This window comes from Pelophylax lessonae (genome assembly GCF_965119305.1).
Source record: "Pelophylax lessonae genome assembly, chromosome: 4".
NCBI lineage: Eukaryota > Metazoa > Chordata > Amphibia > Anura > Ranidae > Pelophylax > Pelophylax lessonae.
Window position 1 is genome coordinate 197,594,132 of NC_138771.1, and position 17,830 is coordinate 197,611,961.

Here is a 17,830-nt window from a genome sequence, read left to right on the forward strand (position 1 = left end):
CAACTGGTGTGTTGTGCTGATAATTTTACTCCGTATGGTCAGGCTGAAGACTGATTGTCACCTGCTTGGCCACAATGGCCAGGATTTAAATGACTCCCAACTCACTTTCCTGTGAGTGGAGGGATTGTGACTTGTCTATGTGTTGTTTTCCTGTACACTCCAATACTCCAGAGCCAAAACTTTACACCAATGTAAATGTGGTGTCTGCTGAAATTATGTTTTTATTAAGGTTTTTCTTTCATTTTAACGTTTAACTTAATGTGTTCTGGGGGAAATTAGCCCTTAATGGTATGTGATGTCAGTGAATGAAGATTTCTAAATCCATGTCCCCTTCTTCTTGATGATGACTGATCATCTCTGCATTCTTTTTTCACAGGACAATGTTTTACATAAATGAAGAATCTGCCTGTATGAGTCTGTGGTAAGTTCTCAGTCTTGAAATTTTCCTTTGAAATTTTTTTAGGAAACACCCACCATGTGGGGAATAAAGGCAGGTGCTAATGGACACATCATTGTAAAAGTCAACTGTAATGCTGGCATAGATGAACCTGATTGCTTAACTTAGAGAATCCCGTTTCTGATGTAACAACAGAAAAGAAAAAAAAAATGTTTTTTTTTATTTTATACAGAGCTGTAAATTTCTCTTGAGATGGAACCATTTAATGAGACGGTAAATCGAAATTTACTGTTTTCACATGCTTTATCAGATGTTATATTGTCTAATCATTCCCAGACACCTAGCCAGATATAGGTTGCCTGTGGAGCTCTGGACAGAAGCTAGTCCAGAATTATAACAGTCTAGGACAAACCACTTCTGAAGTAGAGGTGATATGGCCTTGCAGAAGTAAAACACTGTTGGTTCTCTGGAATTAATAACTGTGAAAAAATTAATCCAAGTTTTCAGTTGTCGAAAAATAGCAGAAATTACCAGTGGCTAGTTCTTAGAGTCCAAAAAGAAAGAAAGAAACCCCCATTAGGACTTTGTAGGCAGTAAGCATACAGTATCGGAGTACATAAAAACGATATATTTTTATTCAGTATATAGAGTAAAGGTGATAAACATCACAGTACAATTAAGAACAATGAATAAATCACCATACAATAACATGTATAGCTAATATCATCCACTTATGGTGAGAACCCAAACTGGATTTCAAGAGTGTAGAGACCCATGTACAGATGGGGTTCTCACTATATTTCCCGTTATGCTTCGGAATATGGAGAATCCCTTCATCGATGGGATGAACGCAATATACTTTGTACTATATGATCAGATTCAGCAAGTACATGAAAAGCCTCACGGAGACTTGCCCCATTACATTACAAAGTTCTAAAGGCAACCAAGGGTAGAACCCCAATCTCTGATGGAGATTGGGGGGGGTGGTGACCAACTAATTGTACTGGGTGCCACACAAGCGGGAGCTCACAGGATCAACTGTGAGAGGAAGGCATTCATCAGCTGGTGGCTAAACGGACATTAATGGAGTATGTAGATCGTGAGTGAGTAATCTTAGATTCCAATATTTCTGTTTAAAAATAGGTAAAATATAAAAACACTAGTCTATGGTATAAAAGCACCACACCCAGCACAACTATAAACTGCCAGATTACAGCTCCCTGTATAGAAATTCTTCACATTCCAAACCCAAGGGCAAGAGTATCATCTCTATATCTTGTTTAATTAGGAATCAGTTAATCAGATTGTTGCCTACTATATATATATGTCTGGCACAGGCACAATTGAGAGAAACTGAATGTATGTGTTTTTAGGGCTGCCTTAGAACAAAAATTTACTGGTATATTTGATGTCTGTTATGATTTACCATTTTCCGATTGCCACCACTTTTTCTTCCAATCTGAGTCAAATGTTGTTATAACATTTTCAATCTGGTGACTGTTTGGGTAATTATAAGGATCATATGGATATCTGGAATCACACATAAAACATTTCTGATCACCCTAAAATAAAAAAAAAAAAAGCAGAAGTTTTAGTACATAGTTGCTAATAGACTTGTTTCTTGACATTTTTTTAACCCCAGCAGTATCCCACAGAATATCCCGCAGTGCACGAAGGAAGGAGGGCAGATTACAAGAAGTATTACTAGGGATGGGCTTGATGTTGGAGTTGAACGTAAGTTCGGCTCGAACATCAGCTGTTTGTGTGTTCACTGAACACACAAACAAATGAGGCGGTTGGCGGGAAGTTTGGGGGGGGGCTTCCAGCTTCCGATAAAAGCCCCCCACCCGCAGACCCCGACAACCACAGCCCATGGTTGTCAGGAAGAGACCCTTGTCCCCATCAACATGGAGACAGGGTGCTTTGGGGGCACCCCAAAGCACCCTCTCCCTGTTGAAGGCAAGCAGACTGGCCAGCCAGGCTGCTTGCTCGGAAAAGGGTCTGGTATGGATCTTGGGGGGACCCCACGTGTTTTTTTTTTCAATTTTGGCGTGGAGTTCCCCTTAAAATCTGTACCAGACCCACAGGGCCTAATATGGATTTTGGGGGGACCCCACACCATTTTTTATTTAAAATTCTGTCATAGGGTTTCCCTTAACCACTTAGAGGGCACTTTCATCCCCCTTCCTGCCTAGACCAATTTTCAGCCTCGTTTCATTGTTTTTTTTATCTGTATTGCCGGGAGACGACAATACATTACACCTGCGAGCACGTTTTTTCCTTTAAAAATGTCAGTATTGCTGCAGGCTACATACATCAAACAAATGGGCCACTTTACAGGCACATTAAGGGGACATCCCAGGCACGATATTTAAAGGAATTTTTTATTTTAATTCTTTCACTTTAAGCATTATTAAAACCACTGCTCCTGTAAAAACGATAATTTTAAAAACAAATGTTTGCATTGATACATGTCCCCCAGGACAGTACCCAAGTCCCCATATACTTTTTATGGCAATAACTTGCATATAAGCCTATAAAATGAAGACTTTTGATTTTTCATGTTTGTGTTCCATAGACTTTAATAAAGTTTGCATGTTCGCTAAAACTTTTTCCCTGTTTGAGATGTTCTGGTGCAAACCAAACAGGGGGGTGTTCATCCCATCACTAAGTATTACCAGTAAATAACATACAAAAAATGTTCTATTCAGGAAACTTGATATCACCATCAGCAGATGGTACACGGCAGGTTTATAAATAAACTAAATATCCAGCACAATCAAACCCCAACAAAACTGACTGTTCCCTGTACTTTGCATACAGTAACTGTAAGGGCTGAACTCTACCACCTCATCCTTTTTTAGTGCTTGAGCTCCAGAAGATTTTACCCCCTCCATGAGCAGGGTATTTTTTGCTATTCAGGACTGTGCTATTTTATGCAATATTGTACACAAATGAAATTTTTATCATTTTTTTCCCAACACAAATAAAGCTTTCTTTTGGTGCTATTTTATCACCACCAGATTTTATTTTTTTTGCGATATAAATTAAAAAAGACCAAAAATTTTGAAAAAACTCTATATTTTTTGCTTTCTATCATAAAACATATCCAATAAAATAAAATTGTGTCATAAATTCAGGCAAAAATGTATTCTGATAGTTATCTTTGATAACAAAAATCTCAATAAGTGTATATTAGTTGGTTTATGTAAAAGTTATAGCATCTACAAACTGTGGTATATATATTTGAAAATTGGTCAATTCTGATGTACTGATGGCCTATCTAATTTCTTAAGGCCCTAAGATGGCAGGACAGTACAAATTACCCCTTTTTGGAAAGTACATAGTCTGAGGCATTTAGCAACAGGCATGGTAAGCTTTTTGAAGTCATTTTTTGTCACAATTTTTTGAAAATAAAGAAATTGAATAAAATTTATTTTTTCACATTGTTTTTACATTTTGTCACCGGTACAGTACAGCGTCATCATATGACTGATGTGGCAGTGATCAGGGGAACTAACTGGTGACAGTATGTGAAAAAAAAAAAAAAAATAATAATTTAATTGTTTTTCTCTTTTTTTCTTTTTAACATTTTTTTCATATTTCACAATTTTTTACATACATGCATCACCATAGTAACACTGTACTACTCTGGGGGAGGTAATTGGGGATTTTTTTAAATGTTTTCACATTTTGTTTGTTGTTACAATAAAGATCATTGTATTAGCAAAGTTTTCAACTTTCATTAATGGCATACCCATTCATGACATCTGTGATCACTAGTGATCTGTGATTGGTTACAGCTAATCACATTGTACAGAGTAGAGTGCTGTGGTTCGCCCAGGTACCATGTGATAGCTGTGGGCCAATTACAGCACTGGCAACACAGCTGTTAAGAATAAATTCATTCATAACAGCTTTGTTGACATTGTGATAATGTGAATGCATAGCGAGCACATGATCACCGGACTCTAAGTACTGGGATCCACAATCTGTGGTGTCTTCTGGTGGATACAACCATTGCAGGGGGTAGACATAACGTACATGTACCTGATTGTACCTGCACGTGCCACCTGGCATGTTGGCGAGTGGCTAAAATCTTTCTTTTAGCATATATAGGAAGTATACATAGAAAGGTGGCTTAACCACTAATTACCCAAAAGTGTCAATGTGATGTTTGTAAGTAAAGTGCATGAGGAGCATGTTCAAGTTGGCACTGAGGTAGGACACTTTCTTCCTTTTCTTGGCTGCTTCCCTGCACGATCTGGCTGCTGCAGGCCCTAACTGCCCAAGGAACAACACACCCCAGTTCCGCTACGCCTTCTGACACCCAGAGATGCACAGGGGAAACCCCCAGCAATGCAGAAGAAGACAAGCCCTATGCTTTGTGAATGGTTCCACAGTCTTCTGGGACCTGTGAAACGCCTCAGAAGACCACATGGAGGGAGAGGAGAACTTCTGCTTGGATCGCCTAGGTGATCCAAGCATAAGTGGGAGCGGGCACCTGTCAAAACTTGGTACCCCCACAAAAAAAAAGATCCTAGATCCAATCTCCTGATTACCGGGTGACTTTAATGTGGCACCCAATTCTAGCCTAGATAGACTAGGCTCAGACACAGACAAAGAATCCAAACTCTCTCAGTCTCGTTGATGCCTGGCATTGGAAACATCCGTATAATTGCCACTCCTCTTGATAAAGGGGCAGTACTGTTGCCCTGAAACATGTCTCCATCACCCAGCTGAGAGAGGTGCTGATTGAAGCCGCAGTCATCTTGCTACGCCTGGAAGCCGCTGTTCTTATTCAGAACTGAGCAACCTTCCCTTTTAAAGCCCTAGGTAATAATGCTATTACCACTTCCATGAGAACTACATTAAACATTTGGAGTCAGGCCTCTAAGAGGTACTCCAAACTCAACATCCACTCTCCTCACACCCTATTGTGGGGAAATCCTAACTCCCTCACTTCCAGATGATACCAGAAACACACCACTTGGCCAGCTACTGCATTAAACAGTTGTTATATATAGTTTTTCCCCATGGCCAACTTCGTACATTCAATAGGTTAAAAGCTAATTACCATTTTCCCAATTGCATGCTTATTCGTTTCTTACAATGGCTTTGCCATGCAGTCAATGCACAGTTCCCTTGGAACATCCCAATAGATTCCCACCCATTGGAGACTCTGCTCATGGATAGGGATGATCGAACGGTTCGGGTCCACCATCGGTTCGGCCCGAACATTGGGTGTTCGAGGTTCGGCCGAATTTAGAACTTTTTGCCCAAAAAGTTCGGAATTCGGCAACCAGAACCAACCCAAAATGCAATGGGACAGGAAATAGGCTTTAAAAGCCCGTGATTGGACCAGAATCATTAGCAAAAGCCAATTGAGGGGGCAGAAGAATGCTAGGAATGTGATTGGAGTGACTAGGGGGTCCCTAGACCAATCATTAGTGAATATGCCCCCCAGTATATAAGACAGCCCCCGCCAAATTCCTAGCATTGTTATACTGGACATGGAAGAGAGATAGTGTGAGGAAAGGGATATCTAGTGTAGTTAGAGTGCTCCTTTACACTTTAGTTAGCTTCAAAAATTTAGTTTCTGTAGGGAAAGTATGAAGTGTCAGGGTGACCGTAATGTAGTGTAGGGTTAACTGACTGCTATGGCAGGGTGACCGAACCCTTCCATACCAGGGTGACTGTAATGTAGTGTAGGGTGAACTGACACTGACTGCTATGGCAGGGTGACCAAACCCTTCCATAGCAGGGTGACCGCAATAGAGAAAAGCTATTTTCTCTTAGCTGACTTTCGTTTCTGTAATATGGCTTCGCCGCCGCCAGCATTTTTGGCTGCAGGCGTTGCTAGTGCTTTTTTGAGCACATGTCTGGAGTTAGACATGACATCTGAACATGTGTATAGGGGTTATATATACACACACACATGTCTTTATATATACACTGCACATATATAGGTGTGAACGGAGCAGAAAAAACTACTTGCGCTAATGAAATAATTAACACCAATATATTTCTGCTCCTATCACACCTATATATGTCTAGGTGTGTATATACATATAAGTATGTGTGTATATACACCACTATACACAAGTTCAGGTGTTTTCCCTGCCTCCAAAGAACCCAAAAAATGCCCAAAAAACGCTAGCGTCAAAAAAAAAACAAAAAACGCCCAGGTGTGTTGCAGGCATTTTTGGGGGGGTTTTGGAGGCAGGCAAAACATCTGAACTTGTGTATAGTGTACCTGTGAAGTTTCAGCTCTGTAGCATGTCCAGAACCAGAAAAAAAGATAATTTTTCATTAGAGCAGGGAACTTGGGACCCCACTTTTACACTTATATGATTTTTTGGGGGGTTCTGGACATGCTACAGAGCTGAAACTTCACAGGTACACCTTTTAGACCCCCCAGACACTAAATCACACAAAAAAGTTCTTAAAAATTGTAATTTTTGATAGATTTTTGATAGAGAGCCAATTATTGAAAAAATAAAAAAAAAATAAGAAAATAAAAAAAACTAAAAATTTCTTTGGATTTAGTATCTGGGGGGTCTAAAAAGTGTACCTGTGAAGTTTCAGCTCTGTAGCTTGTCCAGAACCATAAAAAAAAAGATTATTTGTATTAGAACACTTTCAGCACAGGTAGTTGGCTTCTCGCTTTTCACACCTTGCCGGTTTAATAGCAGGCGTTTTTTTTTGGGCATTTTTTTGGGTTCTTTTGAGGCAGGAAAAACATCTGAACTTGTGTATAGTGGTATATATACCACTATACACAAGTTCAGATGTTTTGCCTGCCTCCAAAGAACCCAAAAAAATGGCCAAAAAAAACGCTAGCGCCAAAAAAAAAAAACGCTCAGGTGTGTTGTTGAAGTTATTTTTTGGGGGTTTTTGGAGGCAGGCAAAACATCTGAACTTGTGTATACAGTACCACTATACACAAGTTCAGATGTTTTTCTTGACTCCAAAGAACCCAAAAAAATGCCCAAAAAAAAAAACGCCTGCTATTAAACCGGCAAGGTGTGAAAAGCGAGAAGCCATATTCCAGATCTATAATTGCACAAATACAAACGATCTTCTTTTTTATGGTTCTGGACATGCTACAGAGCTGAAACTTCACAGGTACACTTTTTAGACCCCCCAGATACTAAACCCAAAGAAATTCTTTTATTTTTTTAATTTTTTTTTATTTTTTCAATAATTGGCTCTCTATCAAAAATCTATCAAAAATGACAATTTTTAAGAACTTTTTTTGTGTGATTTTCTGTCTGGGGGGTCTAAAAGGTGTACCTGTGAAGTTTCAGCTCTGTATGTCCAGAACCCCCAAAGAAAGATCATATAGGTGTAAAAGTGGAGTCCCAAGTTCCCGGCTCTAATGAAAAATTATCTTTTTTTCTGGTTCTGGACATGCTACAGAGCTGAAACTTTACAGGTACACGTTTTAGACCCCCCAGATACTAAATCCAAAGTAAAAATAAAAAAAAAAATCTCTTTTTTTTTTTTATTCAATAATTGGCTTTTTTATCAAAAATGACAATTTTTAAGAACTTTTTTTGTGTGATTAATAGTCCCTGGGGCATGACCCAGAACCCTAGGCACTTTTTAGGGGCATTTATTGGGTTTTAGGGCTTTAAAATGGTGTTTTTTGATTACTGAAGTTCGGGTCCATTGATTTCAATGGGGTTCTGAAATCCGAGCCAAACTTTCGGGTAGTTCGGATGTTCTGGCCGAACCGAACTTTTCAAAAGTTCGATCATCCCTACTCATGGATACCCTTGACAAACCAAATTTTGCTATCTATTCCCTCTTAACCACCGCTAATGCACCCAGACTGACCTCATTATTTTAGAAGTGCATAAAGGTCTTCCCATTCTTGGGGCTCTTTCACACTTTTAAATTTTAAGGCTCCCTTTTGTAACAAATCTGTGTGGCTTTGATAGGCATTCTTGAATGGTTAAGAATGCAACCCAGCTATCTATTTCAATGCATGTGTGAAAGAGCCCTTACTAAAGAAGATTAGCATGCCTGCTTTGATCATTCCCTGATCTAAGCTAGGGACAAATCTATCCAACTGAAATTGCTACAGGGAGTGCACTACACCCCGCATCTACCCTCAATTATTAGCTACCTGACCCAAATGCTGTATTGAGGAGGGCTCCTTTCTCCATATTTTGTGGGCCTGTCCTAGATGGGTAGACTCCTTGGAGGGGGTTGTTTCCATAATTGTTTGTACTGTGGAGGCAGTGGCGATCCCAGCAGACCCACTTATATTCTCATTGCGTATTACAGATAATACAGATACAGAGGACTCACACTACCTAAAAATGTTTAACTTCTATACTGCCTTCTATGCCTGAAGGGAGTTTTTTTTTTTGTAAATAGAAATCATCCTTGCCACTCACCGTAGCTCAGTGGAACATAGTAGAACAGGGTACTGCCTATCTATAAAGTTACCTATGCCAGTCGCAACTATCCTAGGAAATGTGAAAAAATCTGGGCAAGTTAGATAGATACTGAGGGTTTACGTATATACATGTATTTACTTGTGTATCCTCAGTAAATGTTTCACTGACAAAAAAGTGCAACAATATGCAAAATCTTGTTTCTGCATATTAATGCAAAAAGGCTTTTCACTTTATAGGAGAATTTGCATTTTACAAAGGAATTTTCTTTAGCTCAGTTACTTTTTTTTTGCTTTTGTTTTTAACTTTCCTTGCATATGATTGGGTATTCTTTGCCAAGTAAATTTTCATGACATTCACTAAGCTAAGTTAATGTAGGGAAGGGTTCCTTTAGATCTGCTTAAAGTGAAATAAAACCATAATAGAGAAGCCCAGCGTTTGCAATAATGTGCAGGTATGCACAGCATACTTGCACATTATGACATGCTTACCTGTAGGTGTTTTCTCCTCTAGCAATGTGAGGTCCAAGCTCCCCACATCCACCCTTCCCTGTTAGTGCCATGTTATTTTTCTCTTATTCTGTGTCCAATGTCTTTATTCTATACCCATTGGGCAGCCACTGATGATGTAGCTCCCTTGCATGCACACAAGTCCATCTTACAGATGCTGGGATTGCACACTGTACTGTGTATGTGCCACAGTCAGTATGCAGATTAAAAACATTCCTAGAAGGTAAGTGAAATAGTTTTTTTTGGTAGAATAGACTCATAAATTCTCTTCTACTAAAATACCCAACCTGCTGGCAAATTTTGGTTTAAAAGGTTTACTTTGACTTTATTCTACACTGTGTTTTGGTTTACTGTAGTGCAGGGATTCCTCCAGTAAGCTATATTCAGGGGCCAAGCGAGTGATGCAAAGGGCTAAGTATGAGGGGAAGCAGAAGCAAAGAGAGAAGCACTTTGATGTGTCCTATAAATAATGTTAAATAACTTTTTAAAGGTTTACATATTTGTATATATTGCTAAAGCTCCCGATTGGCCAGGTATTTCTATTCTTTTAAATCAAAAACCTCCTCTAATATGAAAAAAAATATATATATATTGCTTACCTCTAGATAGCTAATGATGCAATATCTTTGAGGTTCATCCTGCCCACATGTTGATGAAGCTGAAAGCTCCTTATTACGTCCTACAAGAAGATCCCCAATGGTTGGATAACAAGATCCATCTTCACAGGTGCCTTGTGCATTTCCAAGACTTATCAGCTCTCATGGAAGAAAAAGAGCATAACATTTTATAATGACACATTGAAATAGGAATATGTTATATTATAAAAAATGTTGATGATTAAAAAAAAAATGGTTATAGAAGTTAAATTGCTAAAGCGTTTTTTTATGCTTTAAAGCGGAGTTCCGGCCTCAAATACCTTTTTTAACTAAAAATACCCCTATAATACTAATCCATCGCCCTTTACAGAACCGCTATTCTCATACTTACAAGGTGTACAGTATTGGATTTTAGCCAAAATCTTACTTTTAAAAACGCTGTCTGGGCGCAGCCATCTTGGATGTGGGCATTTGAAGCCACAGTGTAATCTGATGTGCCCTTCTTCCTGATTCCAGGGAGTGTTCTGGGAGTTCTTCCTGATTCCAGGCTCCTGGGAGTGATGACAAACAGCTCCCAGGATGTAATGCAAAGGAGGAAGTGATGTCGGCGGCCGTGGCCACAGAGGGGGAGAAGGAGGAAGTACAATCAAAAATGCCCTGAAAACAAGGTAAGGGACCCCCGAAAAAAAATTGAAAATGCCCAATTGTTGATCAGCATAGCGACCACTCCAGGAATCACTAAAGTTGCAATATAGGCCGGAACTCCACTTTAATATACTGTATGCCTTGTCCCTTGTCTTGCTTCCTGGAATGGACTACATGACCTGGCCAATATAAATTAGAAGAATGAAGTCTGTTCTTATGAGAGGTAGGGCTTTCTATTTTTTTCATGGTAAAATGTTGATAATCATAGTAAATTAAAAAAAAAAAAAAATAGGTTCAGAAACAGGTGGGAGAAAAGCCTGGATTGAATATATTATATTTCCAAATACAGTAAATCCCCCTCCATCACTGGGATTATGTTCAAGACCCACCTGCAATAAGTGAAAATCCATGAAATAGAAATACCCTATTTAAATACACCCTAGGCATGTTTTTTTTAACTTTCACTATACTTTTAAAAGCATTTTAAGGTCTTTAAACACATTTTTAAAATAATAGAAACACATTTAAACACATAAAAGATACTGAGAGACAGAGCAAGAGCAATGGAAAACACAAAAATATTGAATTAACAATGATTTAATTGATAAAACAATAGTAATAGGTCTTACAGAAAAAAACGCGAAATACCGGGACCGCGAAAACTGAACCGCGATATAACGGGGGGGTTTACTGTAAAAGACACAACTTTTCCCATTATAAATATTTTCTTTTCATAAAATTAATTTATTTTTACCAGGTAACCTAAACTGTTATGTATATGTAGGGATGCACATTTGACTACCAGTTCTAAGGCATTTTAGTACAAGTAGATGCAAGATTTGAACTGACCATTGGGTTAAAAGGTTAGTCTTGCCCTCAAGTGTTAAATCTGGCATTGCTTGCTAGAATCAAAGAAGACATATTACTATCCTGCAGCAGTGTAAAAGGATGCCACAAAAAGGAAAAGACTACATAAAACAAAATCAAATAAAAATGTTGTGTTTGTTCATTTATTTAGGCTACAGCTGTTCTAGCTAGAAATGATTTGACCTGGCTACTAAACTTATACTTTCAGAGATACTGTTTTCAGCAGTTTCATTTTCCTTCTTTTTTAGGTTACAAAAGCTTTTGCAAAAATTCACAAGCTACTATAATTTAACTTTATGTAAAGTCGTTTACGAGGGCAGTTTTATACAGGAGAAGGGCATAAAGTCAAGATTGTGGGATGACATGCTTGCGAGCATCTTCATAGAAAGAATGAATATAGAATATAAATGCAATACAATTTGAATCAAGCAGAGAAGTTGAAGCAGTGGACACAGAGAATGCACTGGGTCTTTGTTAAACCACTTTTGGCATCTGGTTTATAGTAGGGATGTCTTGAATAGCAGACATTCTTGGTTTAGTTAGAGACATTCAAATATTTCCTATACATTTCAAAGAGTTTGATTTACTAAAGGCAAATCCACTGTGCACTACAAGCACACTTGTATAAAGTACTCGAAACCCATACTTGAGTAAAAGTACAAGTGCTCGATCAAAAAGTGACTTGAGTAGAAGTGGAAGTGCTCGATCAAAAAGTGACTTGAGTAGAAGTACTAAAGTATTCAACATTTTTTGTACTTAAGTATTGCAAGTAGTTTGTTTTTAAATTTTGCTACTCAAGTACTGAAAGTAAAGGTACCAGTAGTTTTTAACCACTTAAGCCCCGGAGGATTTGGCTGCTAAACGACCAGGGGGTATTTTGCGATTCGGCACTGCGTGACTTTAACTGACAATTGCGCGGTCGTGCGACGCTGTACCTAAACGAATTTGGCGTCCTTTTTTTCCCACAAACAGAGCTTTCTTTTGGCGGTATTTGATCACCTGTGCGATTTTTTGATCACGCGCTATAAACAAAAAAAAAGCGTCAATTTTGCAAAAATAGCAATATTTTTCCCTTTTTTTTATATGAAATTCCCCCCAAAAAAAATGTAAAAATCAAAATTTTTTAACATTTTTGGCCAATTTGTTTTATGCTACCTATGTTTGGTAAAAAAAATCGCAAAAAGCGTATTTTGATTGGTTTGCGCAAAAGTTATTGCGTTTACTGACTAAGGGAAAGATTTCTGTCATTTTTGTTGTTTTTTTTTTAACGCGTAATGGCGGCGATCTGCGATTTTTTTTGCGGTACTGCGACATTGTGGCGGACAGATCGGACCCTTGACTGACATTTTTGACACTTTTGGGGTTACCAGTGACATTTCTACAGTAATCAGTGCTATATATATGCACTGTTACTGTAAAAATACACTGGTAGTGAAGGGGTTAACTTTATTTGAGAGGGAGGGGCTGTGTGTGTCCCTAGGGGTGTGATTCTTACTGTGATTGGCTGTGGCTTCAGCTGTATGCAGAGTGATCAACGGATCTACATAGTAGATCCATATGATCAGCTCTCATACAGAGGGGAGAATGACAGGCAGCTTGTGTAAACAAGACTTTCTCCCTCTCCCCCGCCGATCGCAGAGTGGCCGGCGGACATCGGGTCCGCCGGTCACACGCGCGGGGGGGTCCGTGACCACGCGGGAGCGGGAGCGCGCCTCCGGCGGCGCGCGCTCGCTCCCTAGACCCTCACAAGCTAGTGACGTAGCCCTACGTCACTTTGCCTATGAGGGGCTGACCGCCGACGTAGATCGGCGTGCGGCGGGTGGGCAAGTGGTTAAAAAAAATGTTGCTACTCAAGTACTGAAAGTAAAAGTACAAGTACTGTGTTATGTAGTTTTTAAAGAAAGAAGTCAAAAGTTTGAACATCATATTGTTTTTTATTATTTCAAATGATTAACCTAAAGGACAATCACAATTTCTTTGGCTGTACACATGACATTTACACATTTTTTTCAACTTCATGAAACCTGCCATCTACTGTTCTGGCAGTGGTAATTTTTATAATTGTAACGAGTAACTATGCAGCACAAAAAAAAAATATCGGAGTAGAAGTATTGAAATCATCGAAAAAATGTAGTGAAGTAAAAGTGGAAGTAGGAGAAAAAAATTCTACTCCAGAAAAGTACAGATACCGCCTTTCGGTACTTAAGTACAGTAGTGAAGTAGTTCTACTTAGTTACCATACATCTCTGACTACAAGTGCTATTGGAAGTGCAGTCGCTGTAGATTGGGGAAGATCTAAAATGATGGAAAGCTCTGCTGCTTTCTATCATCCAATCATGTGCAAGCAAAAATGCTGTTTTTTATTTTCCTTGTTTCCCCTGTAGATCTACAGTGACTGCACTTCCAAGTGCAATTGTAGTGCACAGTAGATTAGTTTTTAGTAAATAAACCCCAAAGTCATGTTATTTGTTTTTATTGTTTGATAAGCCTTGTAGTAAATAAATGGATAAAACGTTATGTTGACTGGGGAATCTTAAATTCTTTAATTGCATTTTGGAGCCTACAAATAAAAGGCTGGTTTGTGCCTTAATGCATTATACCGTTTTTCTTATATTTGCAGCAACAGTAAAGGGTATCAGTTTCATTTTTATTTCTTTAGGATTTTAAGCCATTCTACACGTCAACGATGAGCAATTTTAAACACCGAGATATTTATGTTTACCTTTTAACTAAATCACAAGATAAGATGTAGGAAGACAGAAAATAAAAATGTATGTAATTAAAAGAAGAAAATGTAACATTAAAAAAAAGAAAAAAAGACAACAAGATAATGCACATAATTGTATATTTGGTATCACATTATAGAAAATAAAAACAATATTTACTAAAATGATTTGTGAAACTTTCACTTAGTTAATGTATTCAGCATTATGAAAAGGAAGAAGAACCTTATTCCCGGAGTCATACTTTTATCTTGACTGTCACCTACCCTACAGGCAGAAATCTCTTAAAACAGGTTCCATCTTGACCGTAAAATATATATGCAAGCCCTGGAGATATGACATCATATTTTAACCAGTACTTGGCTGCACTTGCTTTAATAACCACATACTGAGGGAAAGTGTAGCAGACAGTCTTTTACTTTCATCCAATATACTGTAAATTTGGGAATTATCATTGATACCTCCATTACTTTTCATTGATCGGTATAAACCAAGACATAGACATCAACTGGACAACATTTTAGTAAACGTTTAGGTTATTTGACAATGGATTGCGAAAATAAAGGCTGAACTGCTTAGTTAGGAAAAATAGACCTATTACCTAGATAGAATGGCCAGTACTGATGTCTCTATGCAGATATAAAATACATTGCAAAAAACCCATTTTGGATCTGTATAAGGATAAAACACAAGTTTAGGCTGCTTTAGACCTGCTCTAGAAGTGAACAGCCTGTGTATATAGCAATGTTGACAGCGCTGACTAGAAGGATAAACCTATCTTTATACGTAGTTTACAGTTCTATTTTTGAGAATCCTTTATTAATTTTCATTTGCTTTGGTGTTGATGTCCTTTTTCTATTGCAAGCTGTTTTTTGCAACTGTCTTGATATTATTAAGGGGAATAAAGGACTTCAGCCTTCTAACGAGCCTCTAACGAGCAGGGCCCTCTAGTGCCTCCTGTATTGAATTGTATTGTAACTGTATTGTCTTCCCTCACATTGTAAAGCGCTGCGCAAACTGCTGGCGCTATCTAAATCCTATATAATAATAATAAGGACCATTTACATAGATTACAGTTATTCACTCTGGAGACGAGGTGTTTAAGAGGGGATATGATTCCAATGTACAAATACATTATATTATATTAAAGTATTGGGATGCCTACCTTTTACACACACATGAACTTTAAAGAGGTTGTAAACCCGTACAACTTTTTTTTTTGGCAACCTGTAAGAGAAACACATAATGAGCTAGTATGCATCGCATACTAGCTCATTATGCAATACTTACCTTAGAACGAGCCCCCGCCGTGCAGCCTGCTTACCTGTATGCTGGGCGACATGTCCAGTTGCCCGTCTTCCGGGATCGCGGCTTCCGGCCATCTGATTGGCCGGAGCCGCGGTGACGTCACTCCCGCGCACGCGCACGGGAGCCGACAGTCACGGCACGGGTCTTAGAAGAAACGGCACCAGCGGCCGTTCCTTCAGAGCGCATGCGCCAGTGATGTCACTGGCTGCATGTAAGGTAAATATCTCCTAAACGGTACATGTTTAGTAGATACTTACAGTACCTATAGGTAAGCCTTATCATAGGCTTACCTATAGGTAAAGGTGTCAGAGGAGGGTTTACTTCCTCTTTAATGGCATCCCAGTCTTTGTCTGTAGGGTTCAATAATAAGTTAGTCCACCCTTGCAGCTATAATAGCTTCAACTCTTCTGGAGGTTCCACAAGGTTTAGGAGTGTGTTTATGGGAATGTTTGACCATTCTTCCAGAAGCGCCTTTGTGAGGTCAGGAACTGATGTTGGACAAGAAAGCCTGGCTCGCAGTCTCCGCTCTAATTCATCCCAAAGGTGTTCTATCAGGCTGAGGTCAGGACCCTGTGCAGGCCAGTCAAGTTCCTCTCCCCTGACTCGCTCATCCATGTCTTAATGGACCTTGTTTGTGCACTGGGGCAAAGTCATGTTGGAAGAGGAATGAGTCAACCCCAAACTGTTCCCACAAAGTTGGGAGCATGCTGACAAAGAGGCCAAGCCCAACCCCTGAAAAACAACCCACACCATACCTTCCCAAAAGAGTTGAAGCTTTTATAGCTGCAAAGGGTGGGCCAACTCAATAATGAACCCTATGGATTAAGACTGGGATGCCATTAAAGTTCATGCCCATGTAAAGGCAGGTGTCCCAATGCTTTTGGTAATATAGTGTATATTAAAAGTGACTTCAGTAATTATTTTACCTAAGATTGTGGAAGGGGCTCTGTACTGTTAGAGCAGTATACATTTAAAACTTCCTCCCCCGGGAAGTGGTACTAGCTGAGAGTGTACACAACTTCAAAAATATTTTAGATGTCTATTTCAGGAAGTAGGGAATTAGAATTGTTAGAAAATAAACATCACACATATACAAACACATTAATTAAACTGGATGGAACCGTGTCTTATGTAAGTATATAACCAACATTTTCAGGATATTTTCATAATCAATGGTAGCTCTCAGAAAAGGAATATTTAAAATAGAAATGCAAAGCTTCTTTATAACATGTGCTTACCTGCTAAGCGGAGCATGATTACCAAGACACGGATTCTATGCATCTAAAATAATATAAGATTTTAAGATTTTATTTGTGGTGATTTATAACTGCAAAAATGTTAAACGGAGTTAGTATGTCAGAGAGATATACACTTAGAAAAGATAATTGAGAACTTGTTTTTACTTGATATCTTTTTCTTCATTTGGTACTCATTCACATCAGAATGCAGTGCAGGAAACCCCCGTTCTGTGTGCCTTTATCCCACCACATTAAAAATGCACTGCAGTTGTGGTCTGCAATGGCTACCAATGTTAAGGTAACGACACCCCAAATGCAGGTCGCATTTGCCCTCACCAGATCGTGTGGTACAGAAATCCGGTTGCAGTGAATTTTTTGTAAGTTGTGTTTGCACTACTTTTAATCCAGCGTGATTCAGCCCATTCAAAATGAATGGGCTCAAATCACACAGCACGGTACTGCGTGTGAATCGCACAGAAACGTGGAGCACATTCCTGCACAATTCCTGGTGTGAAATGGCCATTTATCCAATCCAAAAATCATATGTAAACAGTTGGTTTGGGCTGCTCATTCTTAAGAATTACATGCAAAATAATGGTACCGCTTTCAGCACCTAAAATCCGAAAGAATCATACCGCCAGGGAGGTTAAAGTAAATCTAAACAAATTCTGCAGGTAGCAAATTACTGTGTATCTTTAGGAATTTGGGATATGGAAAAGGTTTTGACATCTTAAAGCTGTTGATGCCCTGCAGCTTCTTTACAGTCTGTCCCAACTGCAATTTTATAACAGGTTTTTTTTTTTTAAATAGTGACAACAGTGGAATATGTCTATGCAATATACATCTGCACATAAGTATATTGTTTCCTTTAGGAGAGAATGTGACAGGGTGATTTACAGACAGGAGATTGTGGGGTACAGGGGCAAAGCATTGTCACCTAATTACACAAAAAAACTAAAGAAGAACCTTTATTTCACCAGAACCATCACCAGGAAAGCATGACAATAAAATAAAATAAGCTTTGTAAGTGATGTTATCATGTTAATCTTTTGCCGACTGGCTGCAGTACATTTACTGCGGCAGGTCGGCTCTATTGAGCAAAACAACGAACCTGTACGTAATTTCGTGCAATAGTCAGT

The 17,830-nt window shown here is 38.8% G+C and overlaps 1 protein-coding gene across 1 annotated transcript in view; it reads right to left on the reverse strand.

Moving 5' to 3' along the window:
• Positions 1-16,734, reverse strand: part of LAMB4 (laminin subunit beta 4) — a gene marked incomplete at both ends in the record, with an annotated part of 184,994 nt that extends 168,260 nt beyond the window's left edge. Inside the window, 3 exons of the mRNA XM_082256455.1 lie at positions 1,824-1,959; positions 9,914-10,071; positions 16,692-16,734. Of these exons, the coding sequence (XP_082112581.1) occupies positions 1,824-1,959; positions 9,914-10,071; positions 16,692-16,734 (337 nt within the window). The remainder of the gene's footprint in view (positions 1-1,823; positions 1,960-9,913; positions 10,072-16,691) is intronic.
• Positions 16,735-17,830: the final 1,096 nt, after the last annotated feature.